The following is a 20,467-nucleotide window of genomic DNA, read 5'->3' on the forward strand; positions in this document are numbered from 1 at the left end:
GCATCAACAGTGACTTAGCCCCTCAGTTGGTCCCGCAAGTCCGGTTCTGGTCGGAACCATCCCGTTAAGCGACGCCACAATGAAACCGTCAGTGATGTCCAAAAATGCAATCTAACAAATTAGTGGCGTTACAGGATTGGGAATGAACACCATTATTACTAACGCAACAAACCCAGTTTACCCTTTATCTTCGAATACATCGTCTCTAAACAACTCTAAACCACTACACTACAACATGATTTGGAGCGTTTGACAATCAGTATTTATCTAACGACATGACGAAAAACAAACTTTTAATAGCACTGGCCTGGAAGACTTCAGTGGAACTGGCAAACAAACCCGTTCCCAGGCTGACTTATATGTCAAATATAAACACTGCAGATATACTTTTCACTTTTTTGTTCCTGTGATGCACATACACATGCACATGCACATTAACCAATCAGAGGATGGAAAAATGCTGACGTCACTGTGGGCCAGCTTTGTATCAGAAATCTGATTGGTTAAAAAAAAAAAAAACAACAACAAAAAACAAGAACAAACAGCCCCATTACTAGTAGTGTTTAAGTGACATGGGCCAGCATTCCTGATTCTGAAGGCCCTGGGCAGATTACATTGACATGGCAACACGTAAAAGCTGGAATCTGATTGGGCAAAAAATTCAAACATACACCTACTCGAAGCAGTGCAGCCAAGACACACGCTACTAAATGGAGATAATAGGCTGGGGGGGGAATCAATTAATACAATTTCATCCAACAAATACTATAATTGTAGTTGTAAATGTAGGTCATGTGATTCTGATAGAGTTTAGGCTAGCAGACACTGGAATGACTCGTTACTTTGAATTAGTAACAGCAGTTCTCCTTCATAAATGTAGTTGTCAGTGAAAGTGATTATTCCGTTACTGAGAGATGTTCCATGAGATGAGAGTTAGGCTGAGCTTGTGACGTGCAATTATGCCGCCCGGCACTGGGGGGAGTGAGCAACCACAGTTCTTGTTGACTCGCTATGTAGCTTCCTGTGTCGTAGTAGTAGTGAACAATGGTGAGTGAAGAGACATGGAGTTGAACATACTGTAGGTAGTTAAAACAATTGGCCTGTTTGGGGATGGTTGGAAAAAAAAACCCTTTTGAATCTTGATATACTGTCAGTAACAGCGTTGTAATGTTTAAAATAGTCATGAGTTAGTTACTGGAAAATAATCAAGGCGTCGTGAGCGCTCATTGGTTTGAAACTGCTGGTGTCCATACAAGAACGTGACTCATGCACTTTAAATACAAAACCTTTTTTATTATTGATACAACATTCAAATAAAACTCTGAACAACCCATTCACACCGTCTAAAAACAGACACGCCTTTTGATTAACAGTGGCACAAAAATATAAAGACAGAAAAAAGTAAGGCAAGTTCTTTACAAAAACTGATCCATTGATAAATATGACAGACAAATTAAAAAGGCACAAGGTATATATATTGTATACAGTATATCAAAAAGACCATGCAGGCACATTAGGATGGAATGGGGTTGGTCTTCATAATTGTTGTATTTCCTGGGCAGGGTTTTGTGTTTTAACACAGTGGACAAGTGGCCCTTGGAACACTGGGGCCCCAGTGTTATATAGAATGGCAAGTGGAGCAATACTGAGGTAAACTGCATTTTTTTTGTTTCAACAGATTGAAAATCACAATGCAGTATCATGAAGGGAGGATTGTTTCAATGCAACAGAATTCCTTAAAGTAGCGAGTCTTTGGTAAAAGAAAACATACTGTAGGTAGTTAAAACAATTGGCCTGTTTGGGGATGGGGACAAAAAATCCCATATTATTTGAAGTTTGTCTGTTCTAACGTTGACCACCAGGGGGGAGCAGAGTGACATCAAACTATATTTAATTCCACATAAGCAGAACTCGACAGAGGCTACCCACACGGCAAAGCAAGAGTATGCAGCATTGCAAACGTCAGATTGGCCCTTCGTCGCCCCCACAAAAAGAGAGTAGTAAAGGATAGAAATAAGCATATCATTCGAAGATCAGAAGCTCATTCCGAGTCTGCTCGGGGAAAAGAAATCCAGAATCCAGTATTGGCACCTTATTGATGTATTCCCAAAAGGGATGCCATCTGCTCAGAGCATGAATGACTGCGTGTGTTTGAAATCCTGTGGCCGAAGCAGAGAGAACAATGTGTCACATATGTACATCATGTGTGCATGCTCTTGTTGTTGAATAAGCTGCTCCCTGTGACCTGTGACCTGCTTCCTGCGCTTGATTAGCAATTGCTTTGTCTCCTCACTACGCTGGCTGCATCAACTCTCTTCCTGTTTTGTGCTCTTTTGCTTATTTGCAAGTATGTGCTTTTCTGGCCTCCTTTGAGGTGCACGGTGGACCCTCGCACATTCGTGATTCAGCATTGACGACCCTTTTTTCCCTCTGAAAATAGCCACTTTTTTCCTCAGTCACCATTTCTATCTGTTCCAGACACAAAAATCTCAACAAAAAATACATTCTGCAGAGAACAATTTTAGTTTTACATGCAAAAAAACAATGCATAATAATTCTAAATGGATGGAACTTGTTGATGGGGTCTTCCCGTACATCCCAGCGAGAGTGAATTTAAGGTGTTTCTCACCTTCGTTATCAAATTGATGGCACTCACAACTTTCTTGGGCCCCATGGTTGGTTATTTAGCAGTGGCACTCAATAAAAAACTACATGTGTAGGGTGCGTTGTGTGGCCACTCACTTTCATGGAACGATACAGTAGACTGGAAAAGGACTAGTTTGTTACATGCCCGTTGGCAAAATTTTGGCATAAGTTTTCAATAAAAACTTACAAAAACTGGGGCGTACAAAACCCTGGTTTGACTGCACCATTCTTAGAAAGCCCAAATTTCTGTCTTTATGTTTCACTGATGTTTTTTTTGTCAAGTGTAGAGATTTTTCCGGGCCTTGAACGCACCATAGATGTGCGCTGTGACTGGCTACAACGTGACTCCGATTCTATCTGTTCATCGATCATCTTATATGATCATTCATCATTGGTGAGTACAGTGTTCCCTCGCTCTATCGCGGTTCACCTTTCACAGAGTCACTGTTTCGCGGATTTCTTTTGTTGCAATTTTAGTGTTTTTTTTTTTTTTACAGCGTATGAACGCTGTTACAGGCCGAGCCTGGCCCTTTAAGAAGAATTGCATTGTGGGAGGTTGAGTGTTGTATTTGTGTGCTTTAGCAGAGGCGGCGGTGTCTCTATTCTCTCTCTTCTGTGTGCACCTCCCATTGTCTTCTGCGTCCTGATTGGCTGTGGACCATTGTCAATCACCGTGTGAGCTAACCGTGTGAGCTGCTTGCTAACCGCCAGTACTGTAAACAATAGAAGAAACAGAAGAAGCTAACCGTGTGAGGAAGTTATGACGATGGGAGCAATGTGTTTTGACAAGGATACAAAAACGCTACAGCTGAACGGCGCCAGGACTATGAGGCACGGTTTGAGGAGTGAAATACTCGTGAGTCACTCAGTAATTCCTTGTCACACCTAGTAGGTTGATTAAAATTCAAACGAAATTTGAACTTTGAGAGTGTTTAAACAAGAGTGAAATGTGAGAAAATGTTAATGCCTGTCTAAGAAAAGGATATCAAGTGTAAGGTGAAGGGTTTTACAGCCTTAAAACATGTATAAGAAATAAAGGGAACACTTAATCAATCACAATGTGAGTCACACTTCTATGAAATCAAACTGTCAGCAGCACAGACTGGCAATCAATTTCACTTGCTGGAATAGACACCAGGTGGACAGCAAGAGACCCCCAATAATAAGAATACATTTGATTTCCATTGATCATTTTTGTGTGATTTTTTTTTAGTAAAGAAAATATTTAATAAGAATATTTCATTCATTCTGATCTAGGATGTGTTATTTTAGTGTTCCCTTTATTTTTTTGAGCAGTGTATAATTGTTAGAAAAAAAAAAGTTGGCTGCATTGCGGATTTCACGCTTTGCGTGTTATTTTGGGAACCTATCCCCCGCGATAAACGGAGGAACACTGTACCTAATACATTTTATACTCTAAATGCGTCTAATAAGCGTATGAGGCATACTTAAAAGGGGATGTGTTCCGAGTGACCAATGGCAATTGAAGAGAGATGGGGAGTGTTCTGGAGCTGACTCCGATGTAATCATTACAACAATCATTGTTATTGTAAATGTTGATCCAAAATCAGAGGAAATTTGGGGGTGATGTCGGTGTCAAACTACCAGGAAGATAAATGGATGAATAGAAAAAGACTTACTTCTTGGGGTGGAGGGATATAGTTGACATTGGACCTGAAAGACAAAGCAGTGATAACCACATCAAATTGTTGGACAATCAGAACTTTCATGCCATGCAGTCATAACTTAAGTCGTGTCTCGTCCTGCACAATCTACAGTACCCCCAATTAAGGTGTAAAAGGAAAGGCTGAAAGGAATGGCTTTCGTTATTCTAACTTCCTGTCATGTTGGCTAAGTGTTACACTCACATGTCCTCAGTTCTGTTCAGGTTTTGGCTGCTGATGTGAGCGGCACCATGACACTCGGAGATCCAAAATGACCTGTTGGTTGGGGCGGATGGGGGGTGGGGCGTGGGGGGGTCAGGTTGGCGGCTGTAAACGAGTTCAAGGAGAGGGCCTGATTGAAGACTGGCACTGCACACCATGCTTTTTTTGCGGAGATGAGATTATTAGCGGCACATGTACACACATGCAGCCAGTCATGATGCGGCAGAGCCAATGGGAATGCAAAGGTGAGGTGGTCGAGTGATGAGCCATTCACATGCAGCAATCCAATAGATAATTTTACTGCTCCTGCCTTCTTCTTTCATTAGGTGTTACCCTAGGCTTCAGGTTAGGCCCACTTTTAGTTTTGTTCATCGCGTGCTGGGTTGTTAGGAACCGGACCCAGCATCCCTCTAAGCCAGCCTTGACCATTTTAATTTATTTGCAAAGTAGAGATACATCCTTGATCTCCTTCCGTGCCCTGTTAAATCGTGCTTGCAAATTGTGCATCGGAAATCATGTCGCATTGTCTTTGAGTCTTTGTGAAGAAGTGGGTTCTATAAATAGGAAGTTGACACTGACAGCTCCAGTTAGCTCAGTGGGATAAGCATCAGACTTTAACCTAGACAAAGAGCTTTCGCATCAGCTTCATGAAGAGGCTCTGCGCTGCTTCTCCGTCAAACGCTGCACGGTAACAAGCGAGTAATCAAATAAAGTCAGGCGAGATAGGACAGTCACACCAGATTCGGACGTCCATTTATGCCTCTATGGTCATCCGGGCCTAAGAACGTCCTGCCACTCTGTGTTGTTATGGCAACTCCTCAATCCTCTCGATAATTCTTTTCAAGTGATCCGTCCAATCAGTTTAATAGGCTGCAATTATCTGACATCTCCTAGCTGATTAACAGCCGCTAATTACTGCACAATTAAGTCATGCTGATTGTTGCTCTTGTGCTGGTTCAGCTCATCTGTCGCAAAAAGTTTGCACACAGCTTGGACAGATGTACCACGCAAGTGTCATTTCCATGTGTTGGTGCCAATCGTCCAGCAGAAAGCCCGGCACTGCTGTGGCTCATAAATACACACATATAGACACACGCTCAGGCACAGCTGTCACTCCGCTCAGGCCTGACTCAGCACGCAGACACGCGTCTAAGTGCAACAACAAACCCCTCCCTTCCCCTTCCCTCCAATCCTCTGTGTTTACGATATTAGGCTGTGTTTGCTCACGTCAATGTTAATGCAATCACAGAGCTCTTACCTTCCTCTGTGTCCTGCTGGCAGATGATCCAACACGCCCATGGAAGGGAGAACAAGAGCGGGCATCACTTTTTATTCAGTAATAACAGTCCCGCAATTAATTAATGTGCTGGTAAAATAAAAAAAACAAACACATCAAGTGGAACCAGCAGCAGCAATGAGACAAACTCACGGCTGAAGAAGCCATTGCGGTGAAGCAGGAACCCCCCGCAGCTGCAGACCACCACCATCAGGCAGACCACAACCACTGCCACCACCACAGCTGTGACGTTCATGTCCTCTGGAATGAGAACACAATCACTAGATGCAAACATGCAAGACTTTTGGAATGATCAAGCTCTAATTTGGACCAAAGTACACAAAGAAGTCCTTCATGGTATCCGCTAGCTGCTAAAGGTGAGGACTCTTTCATATTTTAGAAGCAGGGGGCGAAAACGTTGGCGGGCTTTTCCTCTCCACTGCTCCGCTGATTTTGTCCAGTGCTGAAAGGTGTGAGTGCAAACACGCACACACACAAACACACCTATCGTCATGTGCTTGCCCTCGCACATCTTGGGCTTTCCCACCCCGTTGGAAGCCAGGCAGCTGTAGCGACCATTGTCCTCTTTTGCCACAGCTTTGAACTCCTGTGCAGCAGACAGAGAACAGACTCAAGACTTAAAAATGTCCTCCAGTAGTTTGGTGTTGTGGTGTGTAATACTGGTAATACTCACCAGGACTCCTGTGTGAGAGTTGATTAGATAGGTGGCGTTGGCATGGCGCGGCGGGCTCATCAGCTGGTTGTCCTTGTACCAGGAGTACGTAGCAGGCGGGATACTCTGCTGGTCCCGACAGCGCAGCTGCACCGCAGAGCCCGTCACTGCCACACTTGGGATTTCGCAGGTCGGCGTGTTAGGGGGCACTGTGGGAGTACACGAACACTGTACAAGCCATTCCGACGTACATTACATAGTGATCCAATCCTACCTAAGACTCTGAGTGTGACGTTGGTCTCGCCCAAATTTATAGAATCGAGAGGAGCGGTGATCTCACAGCGGTAGTCGCCCGCATCCTCCTGCGTCACCCTGCGCAACGTGACTGTGGCTCCCTCGATGCTCGCCCGCCCCTCGTACGGACCTGAGAAGCAAGGTTGAAAAGGTAGGAGCACTGAACGCATGTCACACATTATCACATGGAGGCGAAGCACGTTCCAGTGGCATGAACTTGATGGCGGTGAATTAGCAGGCCCGGCAGCGTAAAAAGCAGAAGAACTCTCCGGTTAACTGCATTAGACTGTGGCCAGGTGAAGGCAATGATCCATTATTTATGTCACCCATTAAATCCACATCCTTAAACCTTAATGAAGATGGATCCGGGGTAGGAGATTTTACGCCTTGGCACCACTGACACACGGACACGGCTTGAAACATCACTGACATTACGGGAGCGCTGAACTCCTCCCAGCAGGCATGGCAAGCTGATTTAAAACAAATGTCCCGTGTGTCACCACCAGCGATAAAGAGCCACCAGGGGTGCCTTCTCACCTCGGAAGTGTCCGTCAAAGTAAACAAAGGAAACATCTTTCCCCTTCTTCTTCCACTCGATGCGTGGGTTCTGGTCCCTCTCTGTGCGGAACATGCAGGACAGCTCTGCATCTGGAAAAAAAAAAAAACAAGCGATGGGATATTTATGGCGCCAGTCGCACTTGAATAAACCCGTCTGGTTCTATTTAAAGCTTTATTCTGTCAAGGAAGCATCAACTCATAAAATGGGCTTGAGATGGTCTGCTTATTTTTTTGCATTTTTGGCCTCACCTGAGAACTCGTGCACCTCCACTCGAGGTTTGTTGGTCGATACGGTGACGGGAAGGGAGGGGCAACCTGGAGGTGGTCGAGAGGACAACAAGGAGAGTTAACAAGGAGACAAAAGGAGAGGTGGGAGCAATATTGCTTGTCATCCATTAGGGGGCAAGGTGAATTAGGTAATGTGCGCCACGTTGCCCGCCAACTGCGAGAGGAGAATGCTTAATGCTGCCGTCAGTCTCTGTCGTTCGACCCGAGATGTGAAGGTAGGATTATTTTCTCGTCCACTTTAATCCCGCTGGGTTAAGGAGCAGCCAGCCTTATGTCTCCTTAAGCGCAGGTTAGGATAAGGGCACCAAACACCTCACAAAGCTCTCTGCAGCAGCTTGTCCAGATTAAGCCGATGTACCAAGCAAGGCCTTTAGCATGAGCTTGGCCGCCAACATGTCTGTGTTTGCTTCCTCCGCCGCCTGCGTGTCACTGATACCCCGCATCCAAACAGGAAAAGGAAGCAGGCAGTGACTGGCCTGCATGCTGATTGGCTTATGAGTCTGATTATGGTCAGTTTCACAGGTTGAATGTGGGTGAAGGTCGCCTGAGGGAGAAACTGATTGGAGGCGTGCGCACGCCGAGGACATTAAAGTGCTGCCGCGTGAAAGCTGGTCTCCCGTAGGTCAGCAAATTAAGGATACGCCAAGTGTTTTTTTAGAAGTACATCAATATGAAATGAGCCTCCAGAGAACTTACTGAGCATTAAGGTTTCTCAAGGCCTCTGAAAAAATACGAAGATGTGTCAATTTTTCAGGAGGATGTCGCACACGTACTCTTTTCTAACGGGCTCTGCATGTTTCCTGTAGTTTTCTGAGCTACTTCCTATTGTTTGCAGCGGCCTATTGTTTGGGATTGACTGTATTTGGAGGGCTGAGGACAAAGGGCAGGACGTCTGGATGAAAAGTAACAGGAAGACAGACATGAGCGTTGTTTTTCATATTATGTATGGCATACATGCAGCGGGAACGGCACCCGCCCAATGCAGCCGCATGTGTGAGCTTTGAAACACTTTGCAACAAGTCTCAATTTGCACCAGCCTCACTTGTCAAACTTTCAATTAAGTGAATTAAAACTGCACACTCTCCCTCCCGGACGCTCTCTCCTCCCCTCGCTGTGCAACCAGCGGAAGTGTAAAAGGATTAGGATTGTAGCCACGACTCACGCACCCCTATGCCCTCAGAGGAGCATTGTCTCGCTGAAGGATGAACCGAAAGGAGGGAGGGCAATACAATGAGATTAAACCAGGACGAGAATGAACGACAAAGAAGAGACGAGCGGCCCTGAGAGGAGATGAAACGACTTAAGGGAGCGAGGGGGGGGGGCGGAGTTCAGGGATCCGGAAGAGCATGAATAAAAAGCGGGATTGAAGGCGAGGGAGATCCTCTCAGACAGGGAGACAGTGAATGGGAGCAGCTCTTGTCACACAGCGAGACCCGGCCTGCCGCCACCTTGAAGGGTGTCTCTTTGAGCGAAGGCAGCCGAGCTGACAACACGCCCGGCCGTGTCGCACGCGTACAGAGAAATGAGCAAAGAGTTTGTGCGTGTGAGGTCCTCCTTGTCGCCATGACTTTGTACAACGACAAACACTGTCAGCTTCAGCGCTGTCAATTAGCCACCAAGGTGTTGAGGCGGACAACCAACACATGGCCTTTTCAGTTAGCAGCACATGGTGTGTGATGCTAACACAGCGCTACTTTTACGGTCACCACCAAGGCGGCTGGCACGTTCACACAGGAGTCTATGTTCTTAAAAAGTTTTCTGTTGCACTCGAGAGCAACAGCACTCTGGTGCCGATGGGCCTGTTGCGTCTCTGAAGGCGTCAACACGGATGTGCGCATCTCGTGCGTGGCGTTAACATCTACCGAGCACTGCGACAGCTCAGACTCACAAAGGGACAGCCACCCTGCTGCCTGAGCGAAAAAATAGAAACATGGCACGCTCGCTGCTTGGCACGCAGCTCTCTAGCCTAATTACAAGAGTGTTAGAGACGGACCGATGGTGTTGCCGGGTCAAAAACACGGTGCAGTAATCACTATGACACTCATTCACCTAGCAGGGAAAGGGGAGGGAGGTGGACACACAGGAAGCATCCTGTCTGGCTGTGTGATAGAGATAACGGCACACGGGGTCAGAGGGAAAACAGGGCGAGCAGAGAGTGTGTCTCCATTTGAACAAAGCCCTTCTGTAACCCAGTGAGCAACAGCTGTCCCAGTGTGTAAATGTGTGTGTCAGTCAGAGGGGGGGAGACACACAGACCCACCCTAAAACGCTTCCTGCTGGACTTAACAATGCAAGCTTGCGCCAGCATCCATTGACAACATCAGCGCCTGATGGTGAGTGATGTCTGGCAGGTTGTACACACACACACACACACACACCTCGGTGAACCCTTGACCTGACAGGTGGCAAAATGAGGACCCGAGTAAAACGTGCGTCACTCACTCGCCCTGTCTCATCACATCCATGTCAAGCTGCCACTTCTCCCCCTGCAGTGCCAGCGCTCACACTGCCTCCTCTTGTGTTCATGTTTTGTCACCCCCTCCCCTCCACACACACATTTTGCAATATGTTCCAATATCAGCTTGAAGCCCTTGGTGGTGATCCAATCATTGGACTCATGCACATATGCACTCATGCACCGCCAAGCCACCCACACCCTTGGGTGGCGTCCGGCCAAGTGCAACTTGTAGGCAGCCTGCCTGGTCTGCATCCTCACGGAGGCACCAACTGGACGTTTGTTGTTGCAAACAACTTCACAACACAGTTCATCTGAATAAATCATAACGTGTGTCTGTGTGTGCTATCATACACGCGTTCAAGCAGATACAAACGGTTAAGTTGTGAATAAATAGTTTCAGTGGAGACACTTACATTGCATGAGTAAAATAACAATCGGAACACACAGAGACGTCCCCTCCATTGTCGCCCGCAACTCCGGCTTGAGAGTCTTGTCGACGAGGCGGATCCGGAGCCTCAGCTTTCTTCTCGCACTTGTTCACAACTCTCCGATAATTCATCCAGCTTCCAGGGGCGACACTCTTGTCCCGGTTTGGTGCGACGGGACCGACCCGGCGCCGAGCGTCACACGGCGAGGATGAGCGCAGCGCGCCTCGCGGGGCTGCCGGTGACGCGGTGCCGGTGTCCGAGCCTGGAGGAGGGGAAAAACGAGCGAGCCGCGGATAAGAGCGTAAGATCGCGGGCAAATGTCCTCTCTAGTCTCTTTGGCTGAGGTGGAGGTGGAGATGGAGATGGAGGGACGGGGCGGGGTGGTGCTTGTTAAACGAGTGCAGAGCAGAGAGCGCAGCGCCGTGTCCAAGACGCGCACTGCAACGGATTCATCCTCTACAGGGCAACCCATCATTTTCTTCTAACACTTTACAGCGCATTTAATTTTTATTTTACAGCATCTTTCTTCCTTTCTTGAGATCTTCCACTGATGGGAAACCAAATAAGGTGCACCTTGTCTAATTAGCAACATGCTAAACACCATCAGTCACAACAATATGCCTTTGAATAGAATGAATTAATAATGCTCAGTTTTGATTGATGTTTATTATTGTGCTTGTAATTTGCACTGCACCACATTGAAAGACTAAGGCAGTGGTGTCCAAAGTGTGGCCCCGGGGGCTCATTTATTCATTGGCCTGCAGCAAATTGTAGAAATAAAATTAAGGTATATCTTTTTATTTTAATCAAGTTTCTTTAATTTTAGATTCATTAGTTTTGTCTTTAAATATCTCTTTTTTTGAAAGCATATTTTAAACTTCACATCCTTTGACTTTTCAGTGTGCGGCCCTCAGTGGAAAATGTTCAGACACCCCTGGTCTCATGTTACCTTATTTAGCTATCACTCAGGGTCAATATATTAGCAACCTGTCCATGTATGACGCAGCGCAGTGGGACACAGCAGTGCAAAGCACAATAACGTACTCTATACTTCAGTCATAGACTTTGGTAAAGCAGAATTTTGATACAGATCTTGATTGTGTGGGTATCAGCAACCAGCAGCTTAAATTACATTTTCTTCTCTTTCATATTTCGAGACTTGTGGGTGGAACGTGAAGGAGGTGTTGGATATTTCAGGATAATTCTTTTATTAGTTTCATCTCTCTCTGCAGTGTTTTTTTTTTTTTTGCTTCTCTTTCAGTCTCAATAGTGTTTGTTCCCCGAGCTCACTGGTGATGATGTGTGTGAATGTGTCACAGATTTAAGCAAATCAATGACGCAGCGGTGAATAAGAATCTTGTTGAAGCTGCGGTGTGCCAACGGAGTCTCTGGGTGTGTCTGGTAGTTTTGGGGGGTCGACTCTTGAGTTGGGGCAACAGCTGCAAAGCGGACAGGTTTTCTGGCCAGAGGCTGAGCTCCAGCCCCCCGATGGTTTTGTGCTTCAAGGCTGGGAAAAGACCCCCAGGAAGGTGCACAAGTTGAAAAGGTTTGGACAACCTGAACAGCGACTTACAGCTGCACACTTTTCTCCTTTCTATGCAGCTCAAATATCAAGAGGGGGTTTGGGAAGTGATGAAAAGTTTGGAATTGGACAAGAACCGATACATTTTCTCTGATGGCAGCTGCACAGTCACACATGGTGGACTTGAAGAAACATTAACGCTACAGACTCGTGTTTCACTTTCTAATGAGTTTGTAACCAAAGCTTACTACAGTGAAGGATTTGTCGTGGTACCCTTCTGCTGAGTTATGGCGCCATATGAAAGGCCGAGAATTTTTGCAGATTGTTACGTCATCGCAGCGAGTACATAAATTGTCTTCTTAGGTATTTGATTGAAATGTTTTTTTTCAAATTCAGCGTATTAATTTTTGAGTTATGGCCAAAATGTGTTTTGTGAGGTCACAACGACCTTGACTACCAATCTAATCACTTATTACGTGGCTCCATACGGATGCCAGATGCAATAAAACTGCCGGAGATTTTGCTTTTACAAGAATGGGACGGATGGATGAAGAAAATAAAAAGTCTGTAGGACGGGATGCAAATTAAAAATAGTTATCCATCTTCCAATCAAAATACTAATGAGTGATCTTCCATCAGCACTGGCACTTGACATAATCGTCCTTGACGTGGAAACGTGTATTAAGCTGACAGAAAGCAGGAGTGTTGGGTGTCGACGGGGGTTGGGGGGTGTAAACACTGGCTCACACGGTCCTGCGGTGACCTCAGAACACACTTGATCCAGAGCCACCTGTCTGACAAGTGGCACACACACACACACACACAATCACAATCACGACAGCTGCCAACAGGCCGACCTCCAGCCAACACACTGTGTTTGTTGTTGCAGATTACCGAAACACACGTGCAGAAAAAAAATACTACGCAATCAGCGCAACAAAAAGAGCTGTTTGTTTCCATTCCATTGAAATCAAGAATTGTTTGACACTTTTATTGGTCAAATGATACATGTCTGCGTGTGTGTGTAGAATTACAGATATGGTGTTACTGGTTGGGTGAAGATGGAGTAGGGGCAGCAGCAGGGGGCGGAGTCACTTCCTCAGGCGGCTGCACCTCCACCTGTGTGGAAGAAAAAGGGTGATTTATTTCATTTTATTTAATATCTTAACTTCAATTTATAGCTATATTTATAGTTTTCACTTAAACACACAGCATCAGCATCCTGCAGAGGGGTCGTTTCAGTTTATAGCTCCTCCGCTGATGGTGATAGTGATGCTCTGGGACGAAAAGGACATGACAAGATCGCACACAGTATACCGGGTGACGTTCCTCTAAACCATAAAACAGAGCAGCAGCGGCTCTGCATGCTAATCTGCCGTGCGTCGGAACTCCACTAAGACCCGATCCAGATATCATTCACTTTTGACACGCGTCCAACTCTTGAGTCCATACGTTTGTCTTTAACAAAGTGCAGTTTCAATTCCCCAAATAGCAGTGGCGCTGTGAAAAGGAAATGTAGGCCACGGAGCATCGTATGTCATCAGCTGCCAAATCAAGTGTGCCTATTAATGAGTAGTCCCCCCCCCACACACACACACACATACAGTCAGTGATGCACAGTGAATACCAGAAAGGCTGCAGCAGAATATATTTTGCCTAGATGGTTCCATCCAAAATTAACTCAGCCTAGTTTGAATTGCAAGAATTTATGCATCTTTGGTGCTTCAGTCAGAATGTGTCGCGATGCACCTCGTGGAGAGTCTGGAGAGATTTAAAAATAGTTCTTTGGATCCTTGGTGTGTTTGATGTTGACTTCAGAAAGGAGCAGTTTGTCCTTCATGAGAAGGATGAGAGTCTCTCAGTTTTTTGCCAGAAACATAAACCCAATGCCATAAAAATAACGACGTTAAGACCTAACCTCTAGCTACCTTGTGAAATCTGGAGTGATGGGGGCATCGAGGGCGAGGGGCTGGCTGGATTTAGAACAAGCGGTAATTTGGACGAGCATCCAGCATGGAGACCCAAGCGACGCCTCGCCAGTACGGCATTGCCTGAGCTGGCAGACTCGCTTTACCTTTGATGTTTTCTCTGTTGGACGAGTGTGTGAAACAGGGATGTTTGTTCTCACCAGTTTCTCTGCCCGCTGCCTCAGTTTCCTCCAGACTGTGTGGTGGGCCTGCAGGGAGGAGACAACGTGACTAGCAGGCACATGGAAATGCAATTCTGACACACGTGACAGTTAAAAAGCACAATGGTGTTCTACCCATTCTATGTACTTAAAATGGAGTGTTTCTGTTTCCTCTTTTCATGTTAAGTTGCTGAATGGAAGAAGCAAACTCCCCACCTGCAGCTGCAGAGGCAGTGAGAGGCCCTGTGCTCGGCGGTGCAGGCCCCAAGACCCTGGGCCCAAAGTGTGGAGAGCTGTCACCTCGTACTGGAAGCACAGACCAGTTCTGGCCACCAGGGGGCCCCCACTCAACATGACATGGTCCCCACATCTAGGGAACACCCATGTAGAGGTAACATCAGGGTTATGCCTGACATTTTGTGTCCCAAGTCTTACAAAAAGTATGAGTGTCTGACCCTGCTATTCTTTGGGTAAGGAGAATAAGAATAGGAATTTCTTAAATTTCTGCATAAATTGGTCATCAAATGTACTCTGATCACCTAAATCACAAAAATAAACCAACCATACCACACAAACAACTATGTTTTTATATTTTTATGGAAAACATGTAAACATTCACAGGACAGGGAGGAAAAAGTAAGTGAACCCCTGGATTTAATAACTGGTTGAGCCGCCACAGGCAGCAATAACCTCAACCAAACGTTTCCTGGAGTTGCAGATCAGACGTGCACAATGATCAGGATGAATTTTGGACCGTTCCTCTTTACAAAACTGTTGTGTTTAGCAAGATGCCTGGGATGTCTGGTGTGAACAGCTCTCTTGAGGTTGTGCCACCACACGGTGGCCCAGTGGTTAACATGTTGGCCACAGTTAGGAGATCGGGAAGATCTGGGTTTGAATCTCCGCTTGGGCATCTCTGTGTGGAGTTTGCATGTTCTCTAAATTGTCCATAGGTCTATGTGTAATTGGCCCAGCTGGGATAGGCTCCAGCATACCCCCGCAACCCTAGTGAGGCTAAGCGGCACAGAAAATGGATGGATTGAGGTCATGCTACTGCATCTCAATCGGTTTGAGGTCAGGACGCTGGCTGGGCCACTCCAGAACAGGTACTTTCTTCTTCTGAAGCCAATCTGTTGTTGAAGTGCTTCTGTGTTTTGTAACACCCATGCTCGTTAGAGCTTCAACTGTTGGACAGATGGCCTCAAGTTCAGTTGATGATGGCAGGCTGTCCAGGCCCTGAGACAGCAAAGCACGCCCATACCCAGATGCTACCGCCACCATGCCATGTTGGGTGAAGGCTCAAGTGTTGGTGTGCTGTGCCATCTATCCTCCACACATGGCGCTGAGTGTTCCAAACAATTCAAATTTGGTTTTATCTGTCCACAGAATATTTTTCCAGTAGCGATGTGGAACATCCACGTGCTTTTTGAGCGATCTTAAAACGTGCAGCTATCTTTTTCATTTTTAGGCAGCAACAGCTTCCTCCTCGGTGTTCTCTCATGATCCCCATTCTTGGTTCGTGTTTTTCATATGGTAGATTTGTTGGCAGATGCTGGCGTGTGCCAGAGATTTGTGTAAGCCTTCAGTAGACACTTTTTTACCCTCTTGCAGTCGTTTTTACATGACGGCCACTCATTGGAAGAGAAGCAACAATGCTGAACTTTCTCCATTTGTAGACAATGTGTCTAACCGTGGACTGGTGAACATCAAGACTTTTGGAGATCCTTTTGTAACCTTTTCCAGCGTTATACAAGTCAATTCATAATGGTAGGTCTTCTGAGAGCTCTTTTGAGCAAGGCTTGGTACACATCAGGCAACGCTTCTTGACAAGAGACAATTCTAAACTGGTGTGTGTTTTCTAGTGGCGACAGCAGCTTTAAGCCACACCTCCAATCTCGTCTCATTGATTGGACTGCAGGTTGGCTCGCACCCGACTGAGTGGCTCTTGGAGAATCTGTAGCCGAGAGGTTCACTAACTTATTCCTTCCTGTCCTGTGAATGTCTACGTGTTATATTCAATGAAAATGTGAAAACATAATTTTTTGCGCGGTTTTAGTTTAAGCAGATTTTGTTTATTCTTGTGATTTAGATCAGTGGTCCACAACCTCTTTGGACCCACGGCCCGGCTCGTGTTCCCACAAATGTCCGCGGACCGGGGTGGTGGTGGTGGGGGTCGTAAAGCGATGTAATTTATCTCATTTAGTATTTATTGTGAAAAACTAAGACAGGAAGAACATCAAATTAAAAGCACAAAGTGAATACAGACCCACCATCCACCACTATAAGCTTGGAGTTTGTTTTTCAGAGAGAAGATGCTAGTGCCGCTGCTTGACGTGTGTGCTAACAGGCAGTGTACTAGCATGAATTAACTTGAAGCTGCACACACAACAACTATACACATTAGCACTCAGTAACGTCATCAAACTTGACCTTGATGCATTCCCACATCCCCCCCCCCCCATTAAAATACAGTATAGTTGGGAGAAGGCTAGTGCATGTACAATGGTGCGTTCAAGGACTGTCAAACAAAGTGGGACACTCGCAACAAACAACATAAACATGCAAAAACTTCAAACTATATTATTTTTTTGAATAAAATAATGGCCCACATTTCCAAAATTGATATGCATTTACTTAAAATTGTATTTAGTTATTTACAAAAGTAATTTTTTTTGTGTGTATTTTTTTTATCATTGCGCCTGAAAGGTTTCCTTGGCCCAGTTCGGCCTCGCCCACGGACCCGTACTGGGCCCCGGCCCGGTGGTTGGGGACCCCTGATTTAGATGATCAGACTATGTTTTATGACCAATTTATGCAGTATTGTAAGAAATTCAGAGTTCACTTACTTTCTTTTCCTGCTGTAGTGCAGGGCTGCAACTAACAATTATTTCTTAGTTGATTCATCTGAAGCTTGCTTTGATTAATCGAGTGATCTGTGAGGCCTGAGACCAGGGGTGCCCATTATGTCAATCATGAGCTACCAGCCCATCGCGAAGGTACTGTGGGTCGATTGTATAATCGTCACTTTGTAGATGTCATATGACATCAGTCAGCTGACATAAGCTCCCCTCCTGATTCGCTGTTGGTCGCCCACAGCAAAGATTAAGTGGTGAACAGACGTCTCAAGATACACACAGAGATGCAACTTTCATCTTTATTATTCTGATTACGTCTGTTCAACTATAATTTCATGATTGGAAAATGTGCCGATTGTTAAAAACTTTAAATGTTGCCTTGACTTTGGCTGCGTTGTCTTTTTCATAATCATTTCTTGTACAGTGGTGTGAAAACGTATTTGCCCCCTTCCTGATTGATTTATTTGCATGTTTGCATTCACACGTAAATGTTTCAGATCATTAGAACATTTAAATATTAGTCAGTGGCAACACAACTGAACACAAAATGCAGTTTTTAAATGAAACATTTTCTTCTTAAGAGAGAAAAGAAATCCAAAGCTACATGGCCCTCTATGAACAGGGCCATGTAGCTTTGGATTTCTTTTCTCTCTTTGTGTTGTCATTGACTAATATTTTAATTTGTTTGATGATCTGAAACATTTAAGTGTGACAAATGTGAAGAAAAAAAAAAAAAAAAGAAATCAGGAAGGGGAAAACACTTTTTCACACCACTTTAGATGTGTAATGTTTGATTGCAAATGCTAACTGGATGTAAAACATGAACTGTGTGTCTAATGAACGCTACATACAGTAGCTCTTTTGACTGACACACTACTCAGGTTATGGACACAGGAATTGTGTGTCATGATCTTTATTGCCATATTGAATTGAACTGTGAATTATTGAATGATATCAACTACTTTGATTATCTGTAAACTTTGAAACTGTGAATGTGAAATACTTGTCATTAGTATTTAGTATAGTAGTTTCAAAGTTTAAGTTAGTGATTTGGTCCCCAACATATCACAAAAGGAGGAGAGGAAACAGGTACAGTTTTAGTAGATCTCTAGAATTGAGGTATATTATAGGTGTCCACACAGATGCCTGAATAAGTAGTGATGCTTTGCAGATGGTAAGCCTCATATGGAGGTTGGTTAAAGGACTTTAGTTTTATTTTGGCTATTTTATCAATGGCATAAGGTAGTTAAAAAATGTACACTTTGAAGCGACATTTGCAAAAGTCTCGGGAGTAATAAGATCTCACTACTGTACTGCTGTTTTTTTGGTCAACCTTGTGTTTTACAGACAAAGTCCCGCCTAAAGCAGGGTACACACAAACCTCCCCATATGACAATAATAAAAAAATCCCGGCTGCCTGAGTAATGGACAACGTAACCAATGCTGGTGTGCATGCAATGTCACCTATAAAGCATCACTGCCCCTTTGGGATTCTGCGCTGCCTTCTGCTCCACCTCTTCCTGTTTGTACCTGAGACAGAGAGAAGAGGCTTCAAACATGACCTTTGAAAGGTGGAAGGGGGTATGGTCGACGATGGACAGCGTCTACCTGCTGTGTGAGAAGACTTCCAGTGCCACAGAGGGGGAAACCTCCAAAGGCTCCCAGGCCAGGTCCTGCACGATGAGCTGCTGGGCTCCTTTCGTCAGAGACCGCAATGACTCCTGGAGCATGACAGCCACAAGTGTGTGAGCGCCGAAAGACACAAACAGCATCAAACAGACATCCGACCTCGGTGGGAGTCCAAGAGTCCAGCTGAGGGTCCAGCACCACATCACAAAGGAAAGCTCCGGACGTAACTGCAGGGAGTTATGAACTTATGAGTGACTTCTGCTCCACGGACAAAGTTCGACATTGAATCCTAAAACCAGAAAGCAGCACGTACCTGGCACCTCTGGCGTGCTGAGCAACTGCACGGAGAACTCGTCCTTAAACGCCGTTTCCAGCACCTGACCAAGGAGAGCAGTGCAGGACCGCCAATAAGCCTATAAAGACAATAAGGGGACAGAGGAGAGTCTAATTGTATTTACCATTGGTATGTTACCCATCATATTTATACATAGAGTTGCAGTCAGTCTCATACATTCATCATGGACATCCTTTTCCAGCATGGAATGATTATACAACATCTTCAAATCATTATGGTACTAAGAAGTGTATGTAATCAACTTATGTATTACACTCACAAGCTACCTCATTGACCAATGTGGGGTCGCTGTCTTTAAACGTAAGCAGCGTGAGAGTGCAGGAGTGAGTGAGCGGCTGATGGAGAGGCCACAGCTCTCCATCCACCAGGGCCAAAACACAGTTGGTCACATGATGCTCTGTCAGATCTGCGAAAGGCAGTAAGTATGCTTAATACACGCAAAAGAGAACAGTTTTCAGGACAAGCTAAGAAGTATTGGAACCGGTTCTTTTCACTCACGCCTGGCGCAGCTAAGCGGTGTGGACATCCCTCGGTTCATGATGAGCAGAGTGCCATCCAACCCTGGGCCCTGCATGGACACCTCAATCTTCTCCACACGGGGGTACAGACCACGCTGCCTGGCCTGCTCTCTGGAGAAGACTGCATTGCGATGGCTGAGAGCCTCTGCAGTTGACAGACGTGCAGCCGCTGCGGTCGACGTCAAGCCTGCGTTGATGGGAAGAAACATTTCTCGCATAGGTAAGGTTAAAAACTACATCCGTCTTGCCTACTTTTGCACACGTTCTATCCTGTACGTATTTACTCTGTATAATAATATTTTCATCTTAAATACTTTATAGCCGTCTATACGGTGCTGCTTAGGTCACAACCAGTCTGTCAAATTTCTTTGTTTTTATATTTCAACTGAGCAAATAAGTGAAAAGTAAACGTTTGTGTAGGCCGAGTTCCATGTAGTCAGCATTGGGTCCCTGTAGAACTTTAAATGGGCACAAACTAGCTTTACAATATACACAGCACAAATTAGCATTTCGCAGTGGCGGCGAGTATTGGTCCGGCATTACGCCTTAATAGTGACGCTAACTTGTTAGCTTTTCGTCGCTAAAAATTAACTACTTACGGCGTTGGAGAACCTGACAGGCAGCTCTAACTACCATCATGACGAATTGTTCGACGACCGCAGAAATACAGGTAAGCTAACGCCACAGTGTCAATTACAGTTGCCTCAAATTGAAGGACGCCATGCCCGCGTCTTGTGCACCACTACATTAGGTCCGGTGAGGAACTAAAGTCAGACGCTTGAGTTCCGTGTGTCCCTCGAAAGAGGCCGCAGTTCTAATTTTGCCCCGTGAGTGTCGCTGTTTGCACTGATTTCCACTGTTATGTAAAAAAAACATCCACCGTCTTTTCATTAAAAAAATAATAATCAGGGCGTGTCAGCCTTTCCCTGATCTTTCCCTGACAGACCTTGATG

The 20,467-nt window shown here is 45.4% G+C and overlaps 2 protein-coding genes across 4 annotated transcripts; both read right to left on the reverse strand.

Moving 5' to 3' along the window:
- Positions 1–1,278: 1,278 nt before the first annotated feature.
- jam2a (junctional adhesion molecule 2a) lies at positions 1,279–10,867 on the reverse strand. The gene is made up of 10 exons (XM_054793744.1): positions 10,493–10,867; positions 7,583–7,648; positions 7,313–7,423; positions 6,756–6,905; positions 6,503–6,690; positions 6,313–6,415; positions 5,962–6,069; positions 5,791–5,803; positions 4,287–4,320; positions 1,279–2,159 (listed from the first exon to the last, which is right to left on the reverse strand). The coding sequence occupies exons 1-10, from the start codon at positions 10,539–10,541 to the stop codon at positions 2,127–2,129; spliced, it is 855 nt and encodes a 284-aa protein (XP_054649719.1). The 5' UTR covers positions 10,542–10,867; the 3' UTR covers positions 1,279–2,126.
- Positions 10,868–12,941: 2,074 nt separating this feature from the next.
- mrpl39 (mitochondrial ribosomal protein L39) lies at positions 12,942–20,282 on the reverse strand. 3 transcript variants are annotated; one of them, XM_054793732.1, is made up of 11 exons: positions 20,114–20,282; positions 19,495–19,701; positions 19,263–19,402; positions 18,955–19,054; positions 18,801–18,868; positions 18,621–18,733; positions 18,477–18,542; positions 14,374–14,527; positions 14,158–14,205; positions 13,240–13,306; positions 12,986–13,148 (listed from the first exon to the last, which is right to left on the reverse strand). In XM_054793732.1, the coding sequence occupies exons 1-10, from the start codon at positions 20,151–20,153 to the stop codon at positions 13,268–13,270; spliced, it is 975 nt and encodes a 324-aa protein (XP_054649707.1). In that variant the 5' UTR covers positions 20,154–20,282; the 3' UTR covers positions 12,986–13,148; positions 13,240–13,267. The 3 variants fall into 3 exon arrangements, with proteins under 3 accessions (XP_054649698.1, XP_054649707.1, XP_054649689.1); XM_054793723.1 differs by lacking the exon at positions 13,240–13,306 and having other exon boundaries at positions 12,942–13,148; XM_054793714.1 differs by lacking the exons at positions 12,986–13,148; positions 13,240–13,306 and having other exon boundaries at positions 13,313–14,205.
- Between the last annotated feature and the right edge of the window lie 185 nt (positions 20,283–20,467).

This window comes from Dunckerocampus dactyliophorus, chromosome 1 (assembly GCF_027744805.1).
Source record: "Dunckerocampus dactyliophorus isolate RoL2022-P2 chromosome 1, RoL_Ddac_1.1, whole genome shotgun sequence".
NCBI classification, from domain to species: domain Eukaryota; kingdom Metazoa; phylum Chordata; class Actinopteri; order Syngnathiformes; family Syngnathidae; genus Dunckerocampus; species Dunckerocampus dactyliophorus.